The 23,372-nt window shown below is 30.4% G+C and overlaps 1 protein-coding gene and 1 long non-coding RNA gene across 15 annotated transcripts in view; one reads left to right on the top strand and one right to left on the bottom strand.

The window, feature by feature from the left end:
• Positions 1 to 1,707: 1,707 nt before the first annotated feature.
• On the top strand, positions 1,708 to 15,398 carry LOC143233100 (uncharacterized). Of its 7 annotated transcripts, XR_013017968.1 has the most exons (5): positions 1,708 to 1,776; positions 4,504 to 4,623; positions 4,729 to 4,859; positions 9,301 to 9,354; positions 14,746 to 14,764. It is a non-coding gene; the product is annotated as an uncharacterized LOC143233100 (long non-coding RNA). The 7 variants fall into 7 exon arrangements; XR_013017966.1 differs by lacking the exons at positions 4,729 to 4,859; positions 14,746 to 14,764 and adding an exon at positions 14,807 to 15,398; XR_013017967.1 differs by lacking the exon at positions 4,729 to 4,859 and having other exon boundaries at positions 14,746 to 15,398.
• The window catches only part of LOC143233097 (glutathione synthetase-like), a 34,836-nt gene continuing 13,848 nt past the window's right edge, over positions 2,385 to 23,372 (bottom strand). For 6 of the 8 annotated variants that reach the window (XM_076468996.1, XM_076468999.1, XM_076468994.1 and 3 more), the window contains 12 exons: positions 21,641 to 21,797; positions 21,063 to 21,246; positions 19,394 to 19,469; positions 18,531 to 18,682; positions 18,160 to 18,202; positions 14,441 to 14,514; positions 13,014 to 13,175; positions 9,017 to 9,083; positions 7,815 to 8,006; positions 7,344 to 7,425; positions 5,486 to 5,675; positions 2,385 to 4,667 (listed from right to left, as the gene is read on the bottom strand). In XM_076468996.1, coding sequence (XP_076325111.1) covers positions 4,544 to 4,667; positions 5,486 to 5,675; positions 7,344 to 7,425; positions 7,815 to 8,006; positions 9,017 to 9,083; positions 13,014 to 13,175; positions 14,441 to 14,514; positions 18,160 to 18,202; positions 18,531 to 18,682; positions 19,394 to 19,469; positions 21,063 to 21,246; positions 21,641 to 21,779 — 1,485 coding nt within the window. In that variant the 5' untranslated portion in view covers positions 21,780 to 21,797 and the 3' untranslated portion in view covers positions 2,385 to 4,543. Of the gene's footprint in view, positions 4,668 to 5,485; positions 5,676 to 7,343; positions 7,426 to 7,814; positions 8,007 to 9,016; positions 9,084 to 13,013; positions 13,176 to 14,440; positions 14,515 to 18,159; positions 18,203 to 18,530; positions 18,683 to 19,393; positions 19,470 to 21,048; positions 21,247 to 21,640; positions 21,798 to 23,372 lie in introns of all 8 variants that reach the window. The other 2 variants (XM_076469001.1, XM_076469000.1) reach the window with 1 other exon arrangement.

The following is a 23,372-nucleotide window of genomic DNA, read 5'->3' as shown; positions in this document are numbered from 1 at the left end:
ATGTGTCTTTACGTTTTTAAATTATAGTTTCACTTTATTTGTTTATTCAGCTACTTTTAAAATAAAAATTCACTAATCACAAGCATCGTGTTTGTAGATTAATCAGAATAAATTGTAACAAACCTCGAGTTGTAGGTTTCGTTTGTTTTTTAATTTCGCAAAAAGCTACACGAGTGCTATATGCGCTAGCCGTCCCTAGTTTAGCAGTGTAAGACTAGAGGGAAGGCAGCTAGTCATCACCACCCACCGCCAACTCTTACCAACGAAGAGTGGGATTGACCGTCACTTATAACGCCTTCACAGCTGAAAGGACGAGTATGTTTGGTGCGACGGTGATTCGAGCCCGTGATCCTCAGATTACTCCAGGCTTTGATGTTCGTACTAAGATTGTTCAGGTTTATTTAAAACATGATTAAGCTTGAATGCTATTCACAATAGGATTTAGCTTGAAAATTACTTACAATAGAACTAAACTTGAAGAATATTCACAATAGAATATAATTTGAATACCATTCACAACAGGATTCAGCTTGAAAATTATTTACAATAGAACAAAGCTTGAACATAATTAATAACACGATTTAGCTGACCTTATTTACAATTGGACTAAACCTGAACTCTTTTCACAATAAGATTTAAATTGAACATTATTTACAATAAGACTAAGTTTGAACATTATTCACAGTCGGATTTAGCTTGAACATTGTTTACACCAATAATAAGCTCTAGTAATGAAACCCTCGATAATTTTCAAGAACAATACAGATCGTAATAATATGTGTGAAAATATACAAAGTGAAAACATATAAAAGTTACAAAACGTTAGGCGTCACCCAGAATATTCCTTTTTTTTCAAAATTTCCCTTTTTTCGTTTAGAGACGAAAAAGAGAACAAAAGACAAAAATCCGAAATCTTAAGTTGTCTTAAAGATTAGCAAAAGAACATTAAATACTTTCTAAATGAATGATAAAGAATAGGAAGCCCATATGTGTTCGTGAAGTAATATTTAAACTTATTTAACGAAAGCGCTGTTAAAGGAATAACAAATAACTATAAATTCCTGTTAAATATATCACCAAAATTTGAGATAGTAATAGAAACACTACCGAAAGACTGACGAGTTATTTACATAAAATCCACATGATCCCGTGTTCAATAATACTGGTTAGATCTACCATGTGAATAAATATAAAATCAGCACTGGTATTTATGTGGTGTTTTATCATATGGGTGGTTTAGAAAGACGATTAGTAAAGAGGAACTCCGGTGGAAGCACATTTATATCTAATATCAAAAATAGTTTGGCAGAATTTTCCAATTAGCATCAGTATTTTCTTTTATATAATAGTGTATTCTTGAGGATGCCAGTTACCCCTATTCTGCTGTGACGTAGAATGAGATACGCGTACGTAATTAGCTCAATGGAACAGAAGTGTGTGCTTGTAGGTTTTATTTTGTTGCTGTTGTTAAGTACAAAGCTAAACAAAGGGTCATCTGTTATTCCTGGGATATTATTATCAGTGGGTGTAATTCAGAAACATGATTGGTCAATTCCATAAATATAGATTGGTATTTATGGGTTTTTGGAGTTGGTTTTATATTACCAACTTACAGTTAGAATAATTATTACGCTCGCGCTTTTCATTTTTTCCAATTTACAACTGTATACTTAATGTTTCTCACTTTTTTTTTAAAATAGCGAACCTGATAGATGGCACTTATTTTCACTATGGGTTAAGGATGTAGGCTTAAACAAGTCGTACTACTCTCTCGAGGTAATTTATAATACTTATCTCAAAAACTATTTAATTAATCACTGTTAAAGGCGAACATACAAGAAGCAGACTATCTTTCTCTCTTGATAGGCTGATCCTTTGGGTTTAAATGTCACGCTAAACTATCATCAAGGTGTGAAACACCTAAGTAACATTCTATGTTGTAAAGTTCGTACAGTTAATAGTATTCTTACTGCATAATATTCACTGGACCATAGATACTATACTTGTATATTATGAAAATAGCATATCAGTTCGCTTAAATTAAATTTTAAACTTTTTTCATAAAGCATTTCTTAAGTTTGAAATGAACGTAGAGACTATTATTCCTTTCGTATAGAAAGGTAATAACTACGACTCTAGCCTCATAATTTTTTTTGAGTAAACCTGTCAGATGTCCCATCACTCTGAATATCTTGTATGAAATATTTTATAGAAAGGTTATAAAATAGATAGTTTTTTCATGTGTATGCATAAACATGGGTTTACATCACATTTATAGTTACTTGTTGGAAACTCATGTTTGAGTGTCTAGTTTTAACTTGTAATTTTCCAGTTTTTGCAATTTCAAATAAAAACGGGTATAAAAAGCAAATGGAAACTAGAAATGTTTTTAAACCTTACACATTTTATTCACCTTTGAGCTGAAAAAAGTTAATATATTACAACCTAATAAGCTCAGTAAAATAAGTACAGTACAAGAATCACAAATATTCTTTAAGCATTCTGAACCCATAAAATATATTATTTTAAAACTTAGTTTATTAAAATTGTTTTCAGATTGACAATTAACTTTGTTTATACGTATATAAAATTTCTTGTTTTATCAGTTGGATTCACAATTAATTTGAAGAACATTGATCTACTGATAAACATGAAAAGTGCCTTGCTTTAGAAATTAGATTCACAATTAACAACACTGATTTACTGGTATACATAAAATAAGTCTTGTTTTATTAGTTAGATTCAAGGTTAACTTGACTAACACTGATTTACTGGTATACATTGCTCTTTTACTTGTTAAAATCACAGTTAACTTAATTAACACATATTTAATAGCATACAACAAAATATCTTGTTTTATTGGTTAGATTACCCATTGACTAGGTTATTAAGTATATAGTACCAGCTGTACAACCTATTTTTCACTTCTTTTAGTTTAAAAGTTAAGTTCACTAATATTTTCTCTATAATTCCCAAGATCAGAACATGGCATTTCTCAAGCAAGTTTGTAAACAATGTTTTCTAGGGACTAATTGGATAAAGTGGAGGTTACACACCTTCTCTTTTTCCTTTACAAGAGTAACAACATGCTTTTTCAATGAGCATACCAAATTATCCTTTTCAGAAAATCAGGCAATAGTTACAGGATGACTCGTCCACGATCTTCACTGTATGTTAGGGTCAACTGATTTTACAGACACCATTTTCTTGCATCAGAAAGCCATTTGTTTATTGTTATATTTAAAACAGTGATAAAGGCCTGAGAAAGCAGGTTTTGAGAAACTTTCTCATCACTTCATACAAGTTTTCAATAGATTTCTTTCTAATGTGAAAATGTTATAGGAATTTACATAAAATAACAGAGTTAAATTCATTTTGGACAATGTTTCTTAATTATAACTCCTGCACTATAATTCTCGTAGTTCTTACTTTCAATTGTTAGCAACTGATTTATGTAGTTTTACTTGAGGTATCCTACAACTTTATACATAGCTTTCAATTTTATTACTTAGGCACTCTTTGGCTATAACATATTATTGAAAAAACTCACTGATACTATCATTACTTGTGCACTTGTTTTTGATACACAGATACACATAGAATCACTTGTCTTGTATAATAGTACTTTTTTGTTTTTTTGTGTACTGTCAAGATCTCATTTAAATTTTGGTTTATTATGTAAATCTGTATTAAGATTTATTTTTTGTGTGGTTCAACCATCACATCCACTGAAAAACAAACGTGTATGAAACATTTATGAAACCACTGTTTTTGCAAGCCTGAACTTCTCTGCTTTGTCAGAATTCCTCAAGATACCACACTGAGGTACCTGAATGGTCAACTTTTCGAGTAACCAGTTCAACTTATGACTGGACTGGTCTACAAAAGATATAATGATAAATGAATTTTAGTAGTTTGAAACTAGATTAAACTAGTACTAGTCTATTGGGAAACATTTTTTGAAGTGTAACTCAATTTTGAATGCTTCTTTTGTTTTAAGTAAATTTCTTCTGACGTGAAGAAACGATAAAAAAGCTAGAAATTCAATTAAGAGGCAAAAGTTTGAATTTTATTTTCATGAAAAAATTGGAGTGCTTGTTTACACTAGTGATGTAAACATTGGTGTTTCTGATAATATCAGTTAAAGTAATTCAAATGTAAATATTGAAATTTATCAATGTGAATTTAGGTCTGTTTGGAAAATTTTAAAAGTGGGTGCCTTGGTTAACTTTTGTAACTTATGTTAACTCAAATACAATAAAAAACACAGCATAGAAAAATAGGTCTAATGCAAATTTTGGATACACACTTTTGTGCTCATATTAGGTGCCACATAAATTGAGTATTTATATTAATTATATATAATCTGTACATATTTGATATATAACACCTAATATGTATCCATTTCTATTACCTATTATGTTAACTAATGTGAATGCATGGTAATACATAAAAAGATTTATAGTTATAAGGTAGTTAAAATATGCAAATTATTTCTTTCAGATAGTAAAACACCATATGCAAGATACGTTTAAATAACTAGCTAAAATAGCAGTGGAGAGTCCAGTTGGCCATACCCTGCAGCAATACCTCCTTCATCTATTCCTATCTTCTTACTGCGTAGTAAGTGACCAGCTTCATTGTTCACAAGAACATCTTCTTGATTTCTGTAAATATATTTTTATTATTATTATATGCAACTAACAGCATGTCAATTTTCTTAATTAGAAATGCTAGGTTTTGAGAATATCACAGGTCCAGTTATTAACAGCCCAAACTATAGAAGACAGAGCAGAATACTGCAGGCCTAGCAATAAAAACTGATGAAGAGAGAAGAGAAAGGAATATTATGGGACCAGGTACTGGCAATAAACACTGAAAAACAGTAGTTTATATATATAGATAGATATTAAAGGCCTATGTAATAGAAATGAACATTGAAGAAGAGGAAGAGAGAATAACACTATTGGTATATGTACTGAGAAAAAAACTGAAGATTAGGGAAGAGTAGAATGATGTAGGTTCAACAAATAGCAGTCAAAACTGAAAAAAAGAGCAATTTATCATCTTAAATTGTATTATACAGATCAAAGTAATAGCAAGAAAACAAAACATGTGTAGCCTAACATCTTTGATGTGGAGCTATATAATTAATAAGCAGAAAGCCATCTTTTCAGCTTCATACTTTTTATGTAGAACTAAGAAGTTAACAGTCAGGAGACTGTCTGTAGCCTTAGATCTTTCCTATAGTTGATTATCAGAAGACAAGGAATAAGGGCAGCTTTATGTATTTAATGTGTAACTCTACAGTTACTGGTAAAAGGGTAGACAAATAAAGCACTTATTTTTAAAAGTAGCAATTGGAATAATTATAACTTATCCACAGTGATTTTTTCACACATGGCCACTTATTCATTCTAAAAACTTGAAAGTCAAATCAGCATCTATTCCAGTTTGACTTTCTGTTCATTTATGTGTTTCTTACCCAAGAATAACTCCAAAGATACCAAGTTCTCCAATTATTGAGATCTTGGTTGGTGGTTCTTTCCTCTGAATGATGTAATTCTCAGTAGATGGTGGTTTTATTCTTTCCATTAAGATGTAGGCTTCTCGCTCTTTAGATCTTCCAAGTTCTGTCAACTTAGTTTTCACTTGTTTTCCATATATATTGTATCCTAAATAATATAGTTTTGTTGTTAAGCACAAAGCAACACAATGATTGTAAGTGTTCTGCCAACTACAGGCAGAGTAACTATTTTTCTATTTTTAGTGTTATAAGACTTCAGACTAGCATCTGTGTGTAGACCAATGTATATCACACACACAAACACACAAAATGTACATATAAATATCTATAAACACACAGAAATATTTAAGAAAAGTCTATAAATCTTTCAGTTTTATCAAGTAACAAATAAATCAGAGGAGCCTTCATTATGTGAAACATAAATTCTCTCAAGGATTTTGCAAGATGCATGCAAGTCCAGCTTCTAACAGGTTAAGGTAACAATTTCAACCTCATTTTAAGATAGCTCATCCAAGTTTTGATTTAATTGACACATCATTAATATTTTTCCTTCTCATTGAAAAAATATAACCAAGTTGCAGGAATCATAACAAACATTTTGTGAATAGTATCTAGTTTGTGCTTTAAACAGTCACAAGACTTAATTTACATTTTTCACCAATTTTGATGTTGTAATATTTCTAAATTTGTGTTGAGATGCAATTTTGGAAAAACTTCTCTTCATCTCAGAATTTTCATTTTTCTGTATCAGAAAAGTCCATTTAATATATAACCAATAAGTTCCAACTTTACTGATATTCACTAACATATTTCTTTTAACACTATTTCACTAATCGTACTAACTATCACTCCCGGTTATGAATCTAAAAATAAGGTAAAAACTGAAAAAGGTTTATTGGTGACCTATGACCTGACCTATTACAATGATATCAACTCAAAGTAGGCAACAATAGTTTCTTTCAACAAATAATAAAAGTTATTTTATTAATTTATACTTTTTGAAAGTATTAAATTTAACCATTATATTCAACACAAGTATTTGAGTAATCAGTTTCTAAGCCTAGTAGTCTTATTTCAAATCTTTTCACAGAAAAATTTCTACAGCTTTCAAACAAATAACTCAAAAAGATATTTAGGAATCAAAAATGCCATCTAAAAAACAACCACCTCAATTTGTGTTTTTTCTTGTCTAAACTTTCCAATAAATGTTTTTCTCTACACTAAAAATCTATTCACTTTCCCATAGATACCTCTCAACATTTTATTTGCTCTACATCAAAATAAATACTTTATAATCTGCTCAAACCATTGGTATTTAATTCAATTAAACTGTGTTTTATTTATTAGCAGTTGTTCATGTCACATGCTGTTAGGATACATAAGCGTATAAAAAAGGTGCAAAACTAACAAAATCAGAAAGAGAAGGAAAAATCATGAGAATCCATGAGAATTATATTTTCAACAGATTACAGTTTCTTAGAAAATACAAACCTATGCTTTAAGATGGGAAAAAACTTCTAAAAAGTGATAAGTACATGGTTTAGGAACAAGACTCATTGGAGCTCTGTACAAATAAGTCTGAACATATTCCGTTTTAGTAAATTGTATTAAATAAATGCTAAAAATGTTAAGATATTAATTCTCAAATAGAATTAACAGCCTATATATTAGTCTTAATTTATCTAGAAGACTAAAATATTTTACTTTTGGGAAAAAAAAAGGGTCATTAGCACAGCCAGGTTAGTGGTTCATCTCCTTATTTGAACAAACTAAAGCACTCTTAGTGTAAAATGTTCTTTTCATATATGAAACCTACCTCCTCCTTCCCGTTGTGGTTTCATGACATAGTTCTGTGGATTTTGTAAAGCTTCTATTACAATTTCATCTCCACTAGAATCCTAATAAGAAGCAGAAGGAATTTTGGTTATCTTTTTGATACATCCTAGGACAAAAGTTTATTCATAGCTGTATAGAAGTAAATACTCTGCATGTTAGAGGTGAGAAAATCAAACTATCAAAAATATGGATGACATTTCTATCTTATATCATTAAGATTAATCTTGAAAGCCTATATGTTCATCCTCCAACTACAGTCTCAATTATGTAGCCTTCAAGAAGAAAAAGTGAAATATTACTCTATTAGCGATTAGAATTTTAACAATAATTAAGTGAAGGTATAACTGTACTACTAATGTTGCATGTAATATAATATTTTTAGTTTGGTAACAGCAATTCTTATCAACAACATTTGTAGTTTAAGTTTCTAATAATAAACATGGGTACTCACCAAATCCAAGGAATATTGTCCTGCAAAAACATTCCTCACTCTTTTAACATAATCTACATCTTTAAATAACTTTTCCATAATTCCAGGTCTTGATAACTCCTGCTGAACCTTTTTAGTTCCTGCCAGGTGATACTGTATGGAGGGACACTTGATAGCTCTGGATTTCTCTATTAAAAGCCGCAGCTTCCAGTCCTGGAAGGAAAAAAATCAACCTATAGTTTTAAATAATTGGAATCAAAATATGAACTGTTCTTTAGTATTAACAACTATTGCTCCAATTGTTAAATGACCAAAGAGTAATAGATTTTCTGCCATTTAAAGTCATTGATTGATATTCCAATTCCTAGAAGATACAGCAGTGATTATGCTTCAGTTAGACAAAGTCATCAACAAATTCTTACAAACATTGTATTGGTTGTATATGCCAATTAAAGAAAAAAGTATCATCAGCTAATGGTCCCAGATAAACACCTAAAATCATATATCATTTTCAATATGGTGAGTAATTCACAAAAACTATGGAGATTGAATAAATTATGTTAATATGATTTTGTAGACTAACCATGTTAAAATCCATGTCATAATGCTTGGTCACATTATGTCTGATGACTCTGCATCTTGAGAACAGCCTTGCAGTTTAGTTTCTATTCCAAAAAGCTCTATCATGAAGTTATGCCCAAAGCACACCACTCCTCCCTACAGATTTTACTTTCCATAATTTGTGAAGTCTTATCTTGATGAATATAATACTAAGATCAACTTATTCCTCGAAGCATATATTTATGGTTATGTTGCATATTGTTGCCAGGAGCATGTATTCAGCTTCTGCTACAGACCTTTGTGTTCATGGATTGTTATCCATTACAAGATGCTGAACTTTGCTTATCATAGCTGGGTATGGCTTATTACAGGAGTTTTTCTAGATAATACTGGTGCTCAAGTTGATCTATACACCAGTGTTTTCCAAAGGCATTAGGTACAAGTGATATTGCTGAGGTAAAATGGTCTTTGTAATCTGAACATATGAATATTATGCATTAAAAAAAGATTATTACAACCCTTCCCTATTTTCTGTATCTTGAAAGCTTTCTACACAGTGCCAATTACTATATTTAAATGTGAATGAGTAGAGTAGAATGAAGTGTATATTTTGTTTTATTGTTTTAATATTTCAAGAGTTAACAAGACACATCAGTACTAACCTGTTTACTATACTGATCAGGAACATAACCAGTACGAAAGTAAACCACAGCTACTTCTTGGTTTTTCCTTCAATAACAGACAAAAAGGAAAAAAAAATAAAAACTAAAAATAATTACAATTAATTTCAACATTAACAAATAAAGATTCATTTAGCGGTAAAGAAATATGGAAGTGTCAATTAATTTCACCATAACAAATATTTCTTCTTTACTAAATGTTCATTTGAACATCTTTTAAACTTTATTCTTTATCATTTAAAACAGTGTTTTTTGCCTATATATAGGGGTGAAGACAAAGTGTGCCTGTCATGACTTTTTAAAGAACACCATTCATAAGGGTATGTATTTTATGCCAGAATTATCAACTATGCAGTTTAGTGAAATTGCTGATTCAGTGAAGGTTGCTGAAAGATGACAGTAAATACTAGGTACAATACACAAAGATAAAGAAGAATTTTTTTGTTTTGTTTTGTAAATGTGCATTTCAGAGGTTCTAGAGATCATGCAAGTTGAATACCCAAACTATAATGAACAAAATTGTTTTATCCTTCACATGAACAAAATTTGCATCTTGCATTCTGAGTGTCAAATCACAGATACATCCAAATACTTTATAACATGCAATTTTTGTGTATAATAGACTTGTAAGTGTTATTCAAAGCTTGCCCTTTTTTCATGTAGATACACTTAGTGAATTCAGAATTATTTTCAACATTCCATCTCCATTACAGGGTTAATCCAAGGGACTGACACTATGCACATTCAGATAACACATCTCCACATTAATGAATAAAATAAAGTTTAGATAGGCTTATGGAACAATTATTTATTATCCCATAACCCACATAGGTTTTACTAAATGTTGGATCATTAGGTAGAGTAATAGGCAGATTATATGCAAAACAAAAGCATTAAAGCAGGTTAAATAAAATATACAAATTCCAAAAATACTTCTATAACACACACATCTTTTTAAAAAATGTAACACAACTATAATATAGACTTTATGATGATCCTTATACCATTTTTCATTCAGATTCTATCTTCTATCTAATATCTAGAGGAAATACTCAATATCTTCTGAGGTTACCCATGCATTTCCAACCACTTCTGTTAGTCAATTAAATATACAGCTTGAACAAATGTTATTTCTTTCATTGACTTTTGAAATATCTGTATAAAATTGTAAATCACTTACAGCAAAAGAGTTGTGATCCTTTTATGAGTTTTTTTAGTATTTCATGTTCAAAGCTATAAATGTTGAAGCTCTTTTTACAAAAAAACAATGATTCTTGGATTATGAGTACACTTGCTGTAAATGAGTCAGTTATAAATATACTCATTATGTTTTATCTACAAAAGTTAAGTGTTAAATGAAAAGAATTTTTTAAAGGAATTTTTATTTATTGTGTTGTTGATGGTGATGTTACATGGCTATCAAGTGCATGATAAATGGTAAAAGTTACAAGAGGAAGATATAAATGATACAACTCTCTACGAATTACGATTGTTACAGTCAAGATTGATACTGAAAACTAGACAATGGAACTTTACTAATTGTGGTCTTTAAAGGTAACAAAGGTAAACAATAACAAACAATAATCAATTGAAAACTGCAGTGGTGATCACAAAATTAAGGAAAACATGAACAATATAAGACTATCATTTTTGAGATTTATTAAACCAAGAAAATGCGATTAATAGAAATTTCTCAACATTTATAGAATTAAACTTTGTGAATAGTGCAATTTCCTAAACAAACTGTTTTGACCTTGATTGTGGAACTTCTTGTAACTCAATTTTTTTTAATTAAACAAATATTTTTGAAACTCATTCAACAGCATTAAAACTAATGAAATAAAGTAATTATTCTTAGGGTTACATAACTTTTAAGATAAAATGTTTGAAATTGCATTAATCAATATCGGTTTTGGAAAATTTTGGACTTTGTATTTCACACTTAAAATTATATTTATCAAAAAATTAGGATATTAATATTTTCCTTACCTGAAAGTTATAATTTTCCTACACTGAAAATATATCTACAATAGGTACTTACCTCTATCTCACATAAATAGCTATTCTCATTCAGTGCTGCCTTCTACATGCCTTGAACTGTTACCTTACAATCAAGTAATTTAAATGTGTCTTGCATGCAAATCACCATGTGACAAACCTCCACCAATAAGAGTGTGACAGACTTTTCTCTTGCATGCAACTCCCTCTGTTCAATTCTTCCAAACAACCACTTCAAGGTTTGGCAGAAAATTAAAAAATCGAAATTCCTAGTTTTCAGTTAGCATGACAAAATATCTCAGACAAAAAGACAGGTTTAGTAAAGGAAGTATGGGAAGAAAGAGAGAAAAGGAAGAAAATACATGAACAGAAATACAAAATAAGTAAAACAAAGTAAAAAAAAGAGCTCACTCCTTAAGTTGGCCAAACAGATTATTAATCAAAATAAATGAGAAAAAGGAGTTGCAAACATAATGGAAATGAGATATTTAGGCATGAGAAAGAAAACAGTACAAATTCTAAAGACAAGCTAAACACACTTTGGTACGGTAAAAATTAATAAAAACACAAAATAAAAAGGAAAAGAACACACCTGATAATGAAATACAGAGAAAGAGAGAAAGGAAAATTAAAATTCTTTCACAAACAGTAAGGTACTATCCAAAGCAGAGTGATGAAGGCAGTATTACAACAGGTTATTCAGAACTGAGGAGGTTCAGAACAATAGTTGCAACATTCTTGATAACTAATGAGCCTCCAAGAGCCACAGTAGAAGCCAGGCCTAAGTGTAAACCAAGTCATCCTCTCAGGATTAAATATAAATCACAATCTTTGGGAATGAATGATAACACTAAAGGCAAAGAAGATAAAATATGAGATTTTGTTAATGATGCAAAACTTAACTAACTGAAATCAGATGAGAAAATTATACATGCCTGTTCAATACAATCCTGAGTAGAAAAATGAAGTTTGCACAGGTTTAAATGCATAGGGAAGTTATTGCACATGAAGATGTGTTGTTCACTTATTGGTGTCAGAGTTTGTCATATGATCACATCATCATCATGCAGTAATACAATTCATATTAAATTGTGAGAAATTAGGTGTGGCTTGCCTCAAGGCTTGTGGCATGAAATCTTGTTGGTATGCAAGTGAGAAAGATGATTTAAACTGTGTTAACAGTGGAGATATGATCTCAAAATATATGATTCTGTTTTCAAAAAAATGCAAACCAATTAGACAAAAAAGTTTCCAATTAAGTTGTACATAAAGTTTTGGTCTTCTAATACAACATTCAACTGATGGGCTAATGAACTCTGTCTTTCAAGTTACTTTTAACTCGTTCAAGACATACAAAGGGAGGTTGAGGTATATACCCATAAAATCATTATCCCTCAGATATCTGGGTTAAGTTGTAAGGTTTTATAAATGTGAATACCCTTGTTTTTGAAAAGTTATTTACATAAGTCAGTGGCTCCTGAAGTGTGGACTTTGGACTAGTTCAAAATGGAAGTCACTGACACACAATGCTGTGGCCAGGCCATATGATAGAAAAGAACAACCGGGGTAAAATAGGTAGGCAGTCTGCAGGGTTTTTATCCCACTATAGTTGTCTTCAGACAAAAAGGTTTTGAGGACCACTCATCTAGCTAAGTAGTCAAATTTCTTTTAATACTTGCATGTAAATATAAGCTATGTCCTGATTTTTGTTGCTCCAAAGATAATTTAACCATTAAACATGGAAAATGTTTATGCATATGTCATATTATACAACTTAGAAAAGGAATCATTTACTTTGTAAAACACTAACAATGTTGAAATTATTTTAGAAGTCCAAATACTCCAAGAAATGTTATGACTTTTGTTAGCAAGTACCTCAAATCTATCATAAAAGTGAAGGATTTAACTTTAGGATGTGGTTATAATTCTTTTTTAAACAGATGCACTTCTTTCACAAAAAGTAAATCACTAAGTAACTTACACATGAAGCCTTTTCTCCTTTAACACAGCATTCAACTGAAGTTCTGAAAACTTTTGTCTTGTCACATGAATATCTTTTCTTTTTTCTCGAACAGCAAACTCTAAACACCTTTGATCACTTATATTATAAGTTTCTTCTTCAACAACAAAAAGAATAACTGCTCTGAAAAGTAAGAAAGGAACAAACAACCTTAGTTTTGTTTTTATAGCAAATGCATAAAGAATTAAAAAAAAAGTCTAAAAGCTGATTTACAATTACTTTCACACAGTGGAATTATAATATGGCAAAGAATAAACTGTTAAAACTTTGAAAAACAATATATTTAAGAAATACTATAAAGTTCCTAAGTGAGATATGTTTGTTTGTTTTTTAATTATACAAAATGCTACACAAGGGTTATCTGTACTAGCCATCCCTAATTTAACAGTGTAAGACTAGAGGAAAGGCAGCTAGTCATCATCACCCACCACCAACTCTTGGGCTATTTTACCAATAAATACTGGGATTGATCATTACATTACAATGTTCTCACAGCTGAAAGGATAAGCATGTCTAGTGTGACGTGAATTTAAATACGCAACCCTTAGATTATAAGTTGAGTGCCTTAACCACCTTGCCATGCTAGGCCAATTACTGAAACATATAGATGCTGTTATGTTCGCAACAATAAAAAATAAGTATTATATTAGTATCATTACAGCTCTTACCTGTGGACACTTTATAACCTCTCCCTAAAATCAGGATACATTTAGAAATCAGCTGAAGTTATTCAAAAGAAGAGATAATTGTTTGCTTTACTTCTTCATTTATTGTTCTATATTTTAAGAAAAACAAGTTTAATAACTTATTTCTCAATGATAATAATATATAATGTTACATAAATGAAATTTGATTGTTTATTACAAAATACTAGTCCACTAAAACACAGCCAAGACAGTCACTTTGTAAAGACTAAAGGTCAGTTTTATATTATTGGATACAGTAACATCAGTGCACATGCACCACGTCAATGCAAGTTATGTAATTTTAACTTGGCATGACTAGAAAGTCAATATAATAAAAAATAATAAATATATAATGTTACGAGACTTAAGCTACTCAGACTGAATATTTATATTTTTGTGTTATAATACATAGTCATTTGTCAAGTGCAAAGCACCTTGCCCTAACTCTTTGCCACCAAGGAGTTAAGATCAGAGCAGTTTTCTATAAGAGAAGAGCAAAAAATGAATTTCCACTGCAAATCAAACCAGTCATTCTGATCAACAAACATTAGACCAGAACTGGCTCATTCTACAAAGCTGTATACTCAAGACTTTAAAATGGAAATAATGTACATGTGTGTAAATCATTTGTTAGATGCTAATTAGTAACAAATAAATCTGGTTCCTTATCTTAATTAGTTTCATCAAGCAGTAGAGACTCACTCTGATTTACCATAGACTTCCCATGCAGCCACTAAACCTTCAGCTAATCTACTGACAGCTGGGTTTACAGGAATCTGAAACCAAGGATATTTTACAAAATATTGTCAGAATAAATACTTATTCATAAAGTAAAATTACAACTAAAAACATTCCGAGCTTAATTTGAATATGGAAGAAAGGCAGAACATATCAAAAGCTAAGAATTTATTTTTTATTCCAATCTTACACTGATTGTTTGCTTTATTATGACCCCAATCTAAAATTGTGTTTCACCATCTTTTATCAACACATTTGTTTATACTCAGGATGGCATGGACTTCATAATACAGCAGAACACCATATGTAAGTCAGTTTTGTTTTTTACAGGAGTATGTGGATATTTCATTTGCCGATGTTATCAGAAGATAACAACAATGAATCAACATTCAAGTTCATCCCAAAGATGCTCTGATTGTGATATTGTGATTGTGTTTCCCAAGGTACTCTTCAAATCATTTTCAAAGAACAGGTGCAAAGTCGACTGTCACATTGTCATCTGGAAGGGTTCTTGTTCATCAGTACACATTAAGGGGAGGTAGTAGGATACATAATTGTTGTTAATGTTAAGACAAACTCTGAATTAACAGGCCCAAACTAACTTCAAGATCGTCACCAGATTTTAAATGGACTGCATTTTCTTCAGAAATTTTGAGCATAAATAACTGGCTTTCTCTTACATGTTTCCTTTTTCAATACAGGAAATAAAATAACTCTTCATACCACATAACATCCACATCTTGATGTGCATTGTCTATGCTTTAACCAACACTCAAGCTACAATTTTGTGTTTGCATTTGAGAGAAGCATTTATTAGTATTTGTCAGCTGTCACATAAATTTTGTATAAAGGCCATTCCTTTGGTATGGTTGGAGAATGTCATTGTTGTAGGGATTGGTTAGGCAAGAAGCATTCTGATATAAACTGCAATTTAAAAGATTTTCTAATCATACTTTCCCTTGGTCTCTCATCAACAGTAGATTGCCAGTTTTGTAGTGGCAGATACATTCCCTTTTGTTGATAGACTGTAAATAGATATCTTTAAACATCTGGAGAAGGAAATGATTTTTATAACTATACCTTCACCCTAGTGAAAAATCTCCTATCATAAATTTTTGAAAGTTAAACTATTCTCAACCTTATTTCTTATTGTTAAGACTTGCATCTTAATTTTTATGGACAACAAGTGACCCATTGGACCATCTCTGCAGCTCCATCCTCTAAACTAAAACTATTAAATAAATTTTTAAAAATCTTAAAAGACAGTCCTTATCATTCATACAGTTATCGAGCTTTCTCTTAAAAGTCATAAAAATTTTCGTCTCCACAACATTCAAAGGTTACCCACTCAAGAGGTCATTTACCATTGTTTGAAATATAAAACCTTCTTAGCTGAAGATGACACCTACCTTGCCAAATTATCATTGTTAAGTATGGAAAAGGTGATGCATGAACACAGTCAATTCCCTTTACAATTTTAAACCCCTCAATCAGATACCCTCTAAATATTTAAAAAAAAATAATAATTTCAGATATCTGACCTGTCATTATATGACAACCTCAACTGAACCCTTTCCAACAATTCAATGTCATTCCTAATATAAGAAGCCCAAGATTAAACATAAAACTACAAATGTTGCTTAACTGGTGACGTAAACAATGAAATTATAACCTCTTTAGACTTACATTGAATATTTCTGCAGATATAATCTAAAATTCTATATGCCTGACCACAAGCAATGGCACACTGCTTGAATGGCTTAAGAGATCGATCAACCATTACATCAAGATCCTTTTCCTTCATGACACTCTTAAGGTTATTCCTATCCAAATTATGATTTAAATTACTATAACCCACCTGCATTTATTATAGTTAAAACTCACTTGTCATTTATCTGCCCAATGCATTAAATCATCTAAATCATTTTGTATATCACCAGCATCCTCTTCATGGCAAGCAACACCCATGATGTAAAAAAAGTAGAAATTGAGACATATATTCAATGTTCAACCTCCTTCAAAATCGTTGGGGAAATATTATCTGGCTAAGAAGCTTCATCATTCTTTTGACTTTACAATTTTTTCTTAAGTTCAAAATTAATGCAATCATCTTCATAGATCTTGTTTTCATCCACCAACTGTTCAAGATAAAGAATCTGCTTAAATTCTCATAAGTAAAGATTGAAGAAAGAGCAGATATTAATAATCCAGCCATTTCACAATTATCAGATGCAAGTGTTCTTTTGACATCATTCAAGAGTCCTACTCCCATCCTAACATTTTGCTTACCCTTAATGTGCTTAAAGAAATCTTCACAATGAGTTTCAGCCAACCATTTTCATAACTCTTTTTGATGACCCATGTTTATGTTTGACCAACTTTATTCCTGATCTCCATATGCTGCAAAATATTAAACCTAATACAACAATGACCACTTGCACCCAGATGTTCCTCAATTTTCTAGCAGGTTCCTTGTCCAATTGAAGAAAACCACACTGAACAGTTTTCAAAAACCTTTCTCCCTCATGGCTTAACACTAGCATTTCCCAATATATATAAGTGGTTTAAAATTACCCATAATTATGACCTCATTAATAACTGAAATTTTAATCTCACTTTAAATTTTCTAATTTCACCAGTATCATCTGTAACATTTCTGCTACAAGCTTTTTTCCTTTTATATTTACTAAGAGAAACTCAAATGGATTCAATCTCCTTTCTATTATCATTGATACCCTCAACTTCAACAGGATGCAAGTCACACTTTACATAAATAGTTACCCCTGCTCTCTCTTTAGCACTCTCTCCCTATTTAAAAACCTATAACCCTGTATTTAAAAAGATATTTCTACCACCAAAATCATCTATATTTAACTATTTCAGTTATTCCCATTATATCAAAATTTTCCATTCCTACCAGTGGCCCTTCCCACTGTTTAAAACTTCACTTACAGCCGAGTTAATAGTCCTTATAATCAACCCAGATCCTACCCTAGTTAAATGTAAACATTCAAAAAACTTCTGTCTCCCAGTGAATTGATCCCACAAGTCCAACCAGATTTATAACCTACCTCAATTTTATCCTTAAAACAAGAAGAGACAATTAACTAGTCTGTACTTGTTTAATAGAACAATATATAACCTGTTTTAAGATTTACAAGTAAGTTGAATTACAGCTAAGTCTAAAGTGACATTTGAATTTCTAAAAGTTTAGTCCACATATGCAGTCAAATGGAGCTTGTTAAATGTGTGTGGTACTGATATTAATCTTTAAAAAGGTGGTTAATCAGTGCATTGATTTATATATCTTTCAGTTTTATTTACATTCGTAATATTTATTTTCCTACTGAATTTAAAATGAACTCAATATGCATTTCTATGGGTTATGTGTTATGAATCTTATTTTTAGTAAAGTCTAAAAATTATAATATTTTGGAATGTTTTATCTAATGTTCAGTCACACAAGTAAAATATCTATATTAATGTCATGGCTAGTTCAATACACATTATTTTTTATGCTGAAAAACTAATACATTTGCCAGTTTAATAATTCAAAGTTATCAATTTAAAGCACACTATTAAATGAATATAGAACACTTTACTGTGTATTCACTGCTTTTAAGTGCACCAGCAGTTACTAACAAATTACTTACACATCTTCCAAATAAAAAGTAAAAACTGACCTTTTGAGCAAGTTCTTGACATCCACACTGGTTCAAAACAAGCCTACAAAATAAAATATCATTCACTAATAGAGTATATTTTTAACTGGGTGCTTATCACAGCACTTCAGTGAAATAAAAGTTAAACAGAGGATTATTAATAAAAGTTTTACTGTTATAATTATCCTCATGTGCAGGATAAGGTTTTTACATTACTAAATAATTAACACACTATTCGTTTATGGATATCCTCAAATGAATTACAAGTGCATCAAAGCAACAACAAGCAAGTACAAATTTTTATTTATTTAAATTCTAGTGAAGTACAAGTCTTTCAATGAAATAAATTGTTAATATCATAATAAAATTACAAGTGAGCAAAAGAACCTTACCTATGTAAACTTTCCAAACGAGATGCGAGTCCACCAAAACTTGATGCAATTGTATTAACTTCTACCTGTTTTATTTCCAAATCTTCAAAGTTCACATCATTGCTAGTACTATTTAGCATGTAATCAGAACGAAACAATCCCAAACTTAGGGGCTACATCATGTAAAAATATTAAAAACATTGTTGATACTTTGATTATTAATTTTTAGGGAAGTAGTGTACTTACACATGTTTAAACTTATCCTGAAATTAATAGGGAAGCACTATTATATACACTCACAGAGATACAAGTTGTTCATCATCTTGAATGACTCACAAAATATACACACATTTTGGTAACAAATTTAAATAGCATTAAAACCACATCAATTCATTAGTTTCTACTAGTATTTATTAAAAAAAAAACAGATCCTATCATTAGCAATACACACCTATAAACAAAACACATGCACACACACATACTTTTTCTTAACCAAACTGGATAAAATAATTTTTAGTAGAAGGAAGTGATATAACACTTAATTTCTTGGAGAAATTTTCCCCACTGTAATGAAATTAGTACTTGTACTTTGACAAAGCTACTAAGTCTATCTTCTACAATACCTAATTTTGAACTAATGATCATAGGGAAAACAGTCAGTCAGTCTAAACATACCACTCATACTAAAGGACTGACTGTCACTTTTATAATGTATTGGGGAAAATGTTGTGGTATTGTATGGGATGAAAAACAGTTTTTATTAGTTTTTAATAAAATTTCAACAAGAACTAAGTACACTTAAGTCTTTTATTTTCCCAAGCTTGACAACTTGTCATGGAGATTGTGCATGGGAAAATGATCTAATAAAAAAACGTTTTACCTACTTGAGCAAAACCTTCTTTTATGACTTCTTCGTATATACTAAACAAATTTGCTGTAAACTCATCTGTTTGAATTGCACTGCATATAAACAATAAAAATACATTAACATGCCAAGATGACTGTCAGATATAAAAGTTCAACTGTTGTTTATAAAAATATGAATAACAATGTAAGAAAATACTTTGTACATATTTTCCCTTAACTTTATTTACCATTTACAGACAAGATCTCCCAAATAAAACATCTATGAAGGCAATACTTGATTTTTTGTAACTATCAAATAACACAAAGTACCTTCATAATTCTTAAACAGTTATAAAAAAAACTTATTTTTAAATATTCTCTAAACTTCCAGAACATTCAGTTGTTTTTTAAAACTTCCTGATACACTTACTGACTTCGTACATAATAAAGAATGTGATTTCCTATTTTCTTCTTTGTAAACCTACCTCTCAAATAAGTGAGATAGGTTTTAGGTGTGCTTTATATTAACAGCTCTACACTTAGATAATGTTTCCTCTGTTCTGATATAAAATAAAAATTGTTAATAATGAATTACTCCTGAACCTATGATGTAAAAACAGAAAACTCCTTCATGGCTTTGTGTTTACAACTGGACACTATATTAGCTGGCTGTTTGAATATATAGGCAAAGGAATGTACATGCATTAAACAAATAAAAATGGACTCTATTTCAGACAATACAGAAGAGGTCAGCTTCACTTAAAAGCTTTTGTTATGTTACTCAGCTTTACTTACTTACAATATGTTCAGTTATTCTACATAGTGTTGAATTTGTAATAAAAATCCAACGAACAAGAAAGTGAAGATGTATCTTCAAATGTACTGACAGTTGCAATAATCATAAAACAACATTAAAAATTATCTTAGTGATTATCTTTAAATGTAATCCAGGAAATGAGAAACTGTTTTATTTCACATAATTCCAACTTTTATGTAATTGTGACATTATATTTTCTGTATCTCTTGTGCTTCACTTTCACAGTCAGTCATTCAATTATTGTTGGGTTTTTTTAAATATTCAAAATAATTTTTTTCAATTTCATTTTGGTGTCCAACTATAAGCTAGATGAGTTTTCATCCAAATTTTAGCAAAAATATGAAATAGTCCAATTGTTTTAAGATATTTCTGTAATAAAGATATCTTAATGCTATTACTGTTTCACATCTTGCATTTTTCTTCTATAATATGTTTGAAAGTATCACATGAAACTAACTACTCCATTAAATGATTTTATTTGCTAAGTAAAAAATATTATATTTACTCCCTTCCATATGAATATAATGACAAGAAAATATGACCTGTATTTAAGTTAAGCCCTTTCTCTCTCATACAGCTGACTGGGTCTTCAAAAATTTTGATTAGTAATATATTTTTATGCATGTGAAAAACCTAGCAGATAAATAATTTATTTTAACTCTAAAAATACTTGCAAACAGTATTTTTTAAACATTTTTTGTTGTTATATTAGGGACCAAGGAACTAACAAAGTCATAGACCCACATAGTGCTTAATTATCAGAAAAAACAATATTAATTACTGAGCAAGTCCATGTGTACCCCAAAGTCTGTAAAAAACAAGTTAAGTGAGTTACACAGATATCAGCAGTTTTATGTGTCATAAAGTATAGCTTACAAGTAACCACGTACTTCTTTAAACAGGAACATAAGAATTCATAATTGTAAGCCACTCGATGAAGTAGTAAATTAATATCTCTCTGAATGAACTTTACATATTCAAAACTCTTTTTTGGAAATGGTGATGGAAAAAGAGTAAATGGTAGTAAGACTACGCTGTCATCTTCATAAGACTCTTTAGTCCGCATTGATATGCCTGCAACAAATATACAAGCCATAAACAATAATTATTTTAGTACAGATAATCCAACCATTTTTAGTATACTCTTTTTGCCATCTTAACCACAGTTGTAAAAGGTTTTAAGGAGTATTATACATTAATAATCAATAAATATATCTATGTTACTTAATTATTTTCAAGTGTTTAACCAGCTTATTTTACTCTCACATAAACACATGGATAACAGCTGCTGTATACTTGCAATATTTAGAATTAAACTTTCCTTTCACAACAAAACTCAATGTATAACCAAAAAGTATTTATGCATAGCATCAAATTATGTAAATATTTCAGTTTTACTCTGCAGCTACTCAATTTTAAGTACAAGTTTAGTTTACATAAATAAACCATTTCACTACAGGCAACTTACCATTTATGAGTGCATAATCTTTTGCCATCTGAACAACAGGTGCTAATGAACGTAGCTGTTGCTCTTGGTCCATGTTTTGGTTGGGTAGAATTTGTTGAATGAAATTTGAATACATTTTTCTCTTAATTTTACTTTCCATGGTAAGTCTTTACTGGATCTAAGATACAGAATATATCCAATATGTTTAAATTTCATACATTAGTAAAACATGTTCTAACTTAAATAGAGAAAATTCATTTTGTCATTCCTTGTGATACTGAAACATCACACTTAGGGGGAAAAAAAATTCTATACCGCAATACTAAAAGTTTTATGATGTATTCCTTTCAAGTATCTCATGTATGATAAATTTACTATTATTATTATGTATTTAATTTGGCTGTGAGAAAACATGCTATACAATCGTCCACACACACAAAAATTTGTTGAATTGTAGATTAAGCAGCTTTAAGACTAGAAGACAGGTATATCATAGTCTAAATGTTAGAATAATGCTTTCTATATGAAAAAATAATTGGGAGAAAGGAAAACAAACAGAAGAAGGTTGAATATGCCACCACTATTTAACACAAAATTCCCACCCAGTCTGTCACATTTATATATTTGAACACAGAACATAAAGCTTAAGGCATGAAAAATCTTCCATTTATTATGAACAAGTGTTAATGGCAAAAGAAAATTCATCATTTCTTTTTATTTCCAATATAGCAATTGCTTTTTTGTAAATATTTTAACTGTACACTTTATGAAATTAATTTTTAATTGCTATTATGATTTCAAACAGGGTAAAATCTTCTCTCAAATCTTTTGACCTTTGTAGACGTCACTGCTCATACTGATGAATGGTAGAGATGTAAATTTGATATAACTGGATTTTTGGAAGACTTTTGAAATATTTACACACAAAACAATTATCTGTTTAGATGTAGGGGATAAGTTAGTTTAATGGATTTAGGGGCAAAGAGCAGTTAAATAACAGGAGAAAATGGGTTGTAACAAATATAGCACAGCAGTCATACTGGATTATAGTTACAAGAGCCAGTCTCTCTTACATGTCCATTTTTCAAGTGGAAAAATGTTGGAAAATGTTCCCCTATAGTTATGATTTATACAGTTTTAAAAATATAATTACTGAGAAACCTTATGCCACAAATCTAGTACTCAGCTACATTATATCATATTCTTCCACCTTGATGAAGATGACTATTGTCTTCCTCATGTGTTTGGCTTTACCATATTATACTGTACTTAGAATAAAAAGGCAAAAAGCAAAAATTTTTTAAGAAGGCTTTCCCTTCTGCAGCCTTTCTTCTGTGATAATATTCCAGTTGCTGGGTTTACCATCCATTATAAAAATACAAATATGAAACCCATCACCAAAATGCATACCACCTCTGTATATTAGCAAAGGTGTTGAAATTAATGTGATCTCCTTTACATTTCTCCAGTAAATCCAGCTGTAGTAGGCTAAAAAAAAAAAAGTTATTTTATGCTAAACCACAGATCATACACAACTTTTATCATAATATGACATTATACTAAGAAGTGCAAGCACATATAAGGCGTCAAATTGAAATGGTTATCTCCTTTACCAATTCTGCAAACTCCTTTAGATGAACCTCACCATGTCCTCATTTATCCATTTTATAAACAGACCCATAATTATCATCCACACATTTTGCTCGGTAACTTAGTCACTTAAACCTAAAACTTCCACCATCCACATCAACTG

This window comes from Tachypleus tridentatus, chromosome 12 (assembly GCF_004210375.1).
Source record: "Tachypleus tridentatus isolate NWPU-2018 chromosome 12, ASM421037v1, whole genome shotgun sequence".
Taxonomy (NCBI): domain Eukaryota; kingdom Metazoa; phylum Arthropoda; class Merostomata; order Xiphosura; family Limulidae; genus Tachypleus; species Tachypleus tridentatus.
The sequence above is the reverse complement of the archived record's forward strand: the minus strand, read 5'-3'. Positions and strand labels throughout refer to the sequence as shown.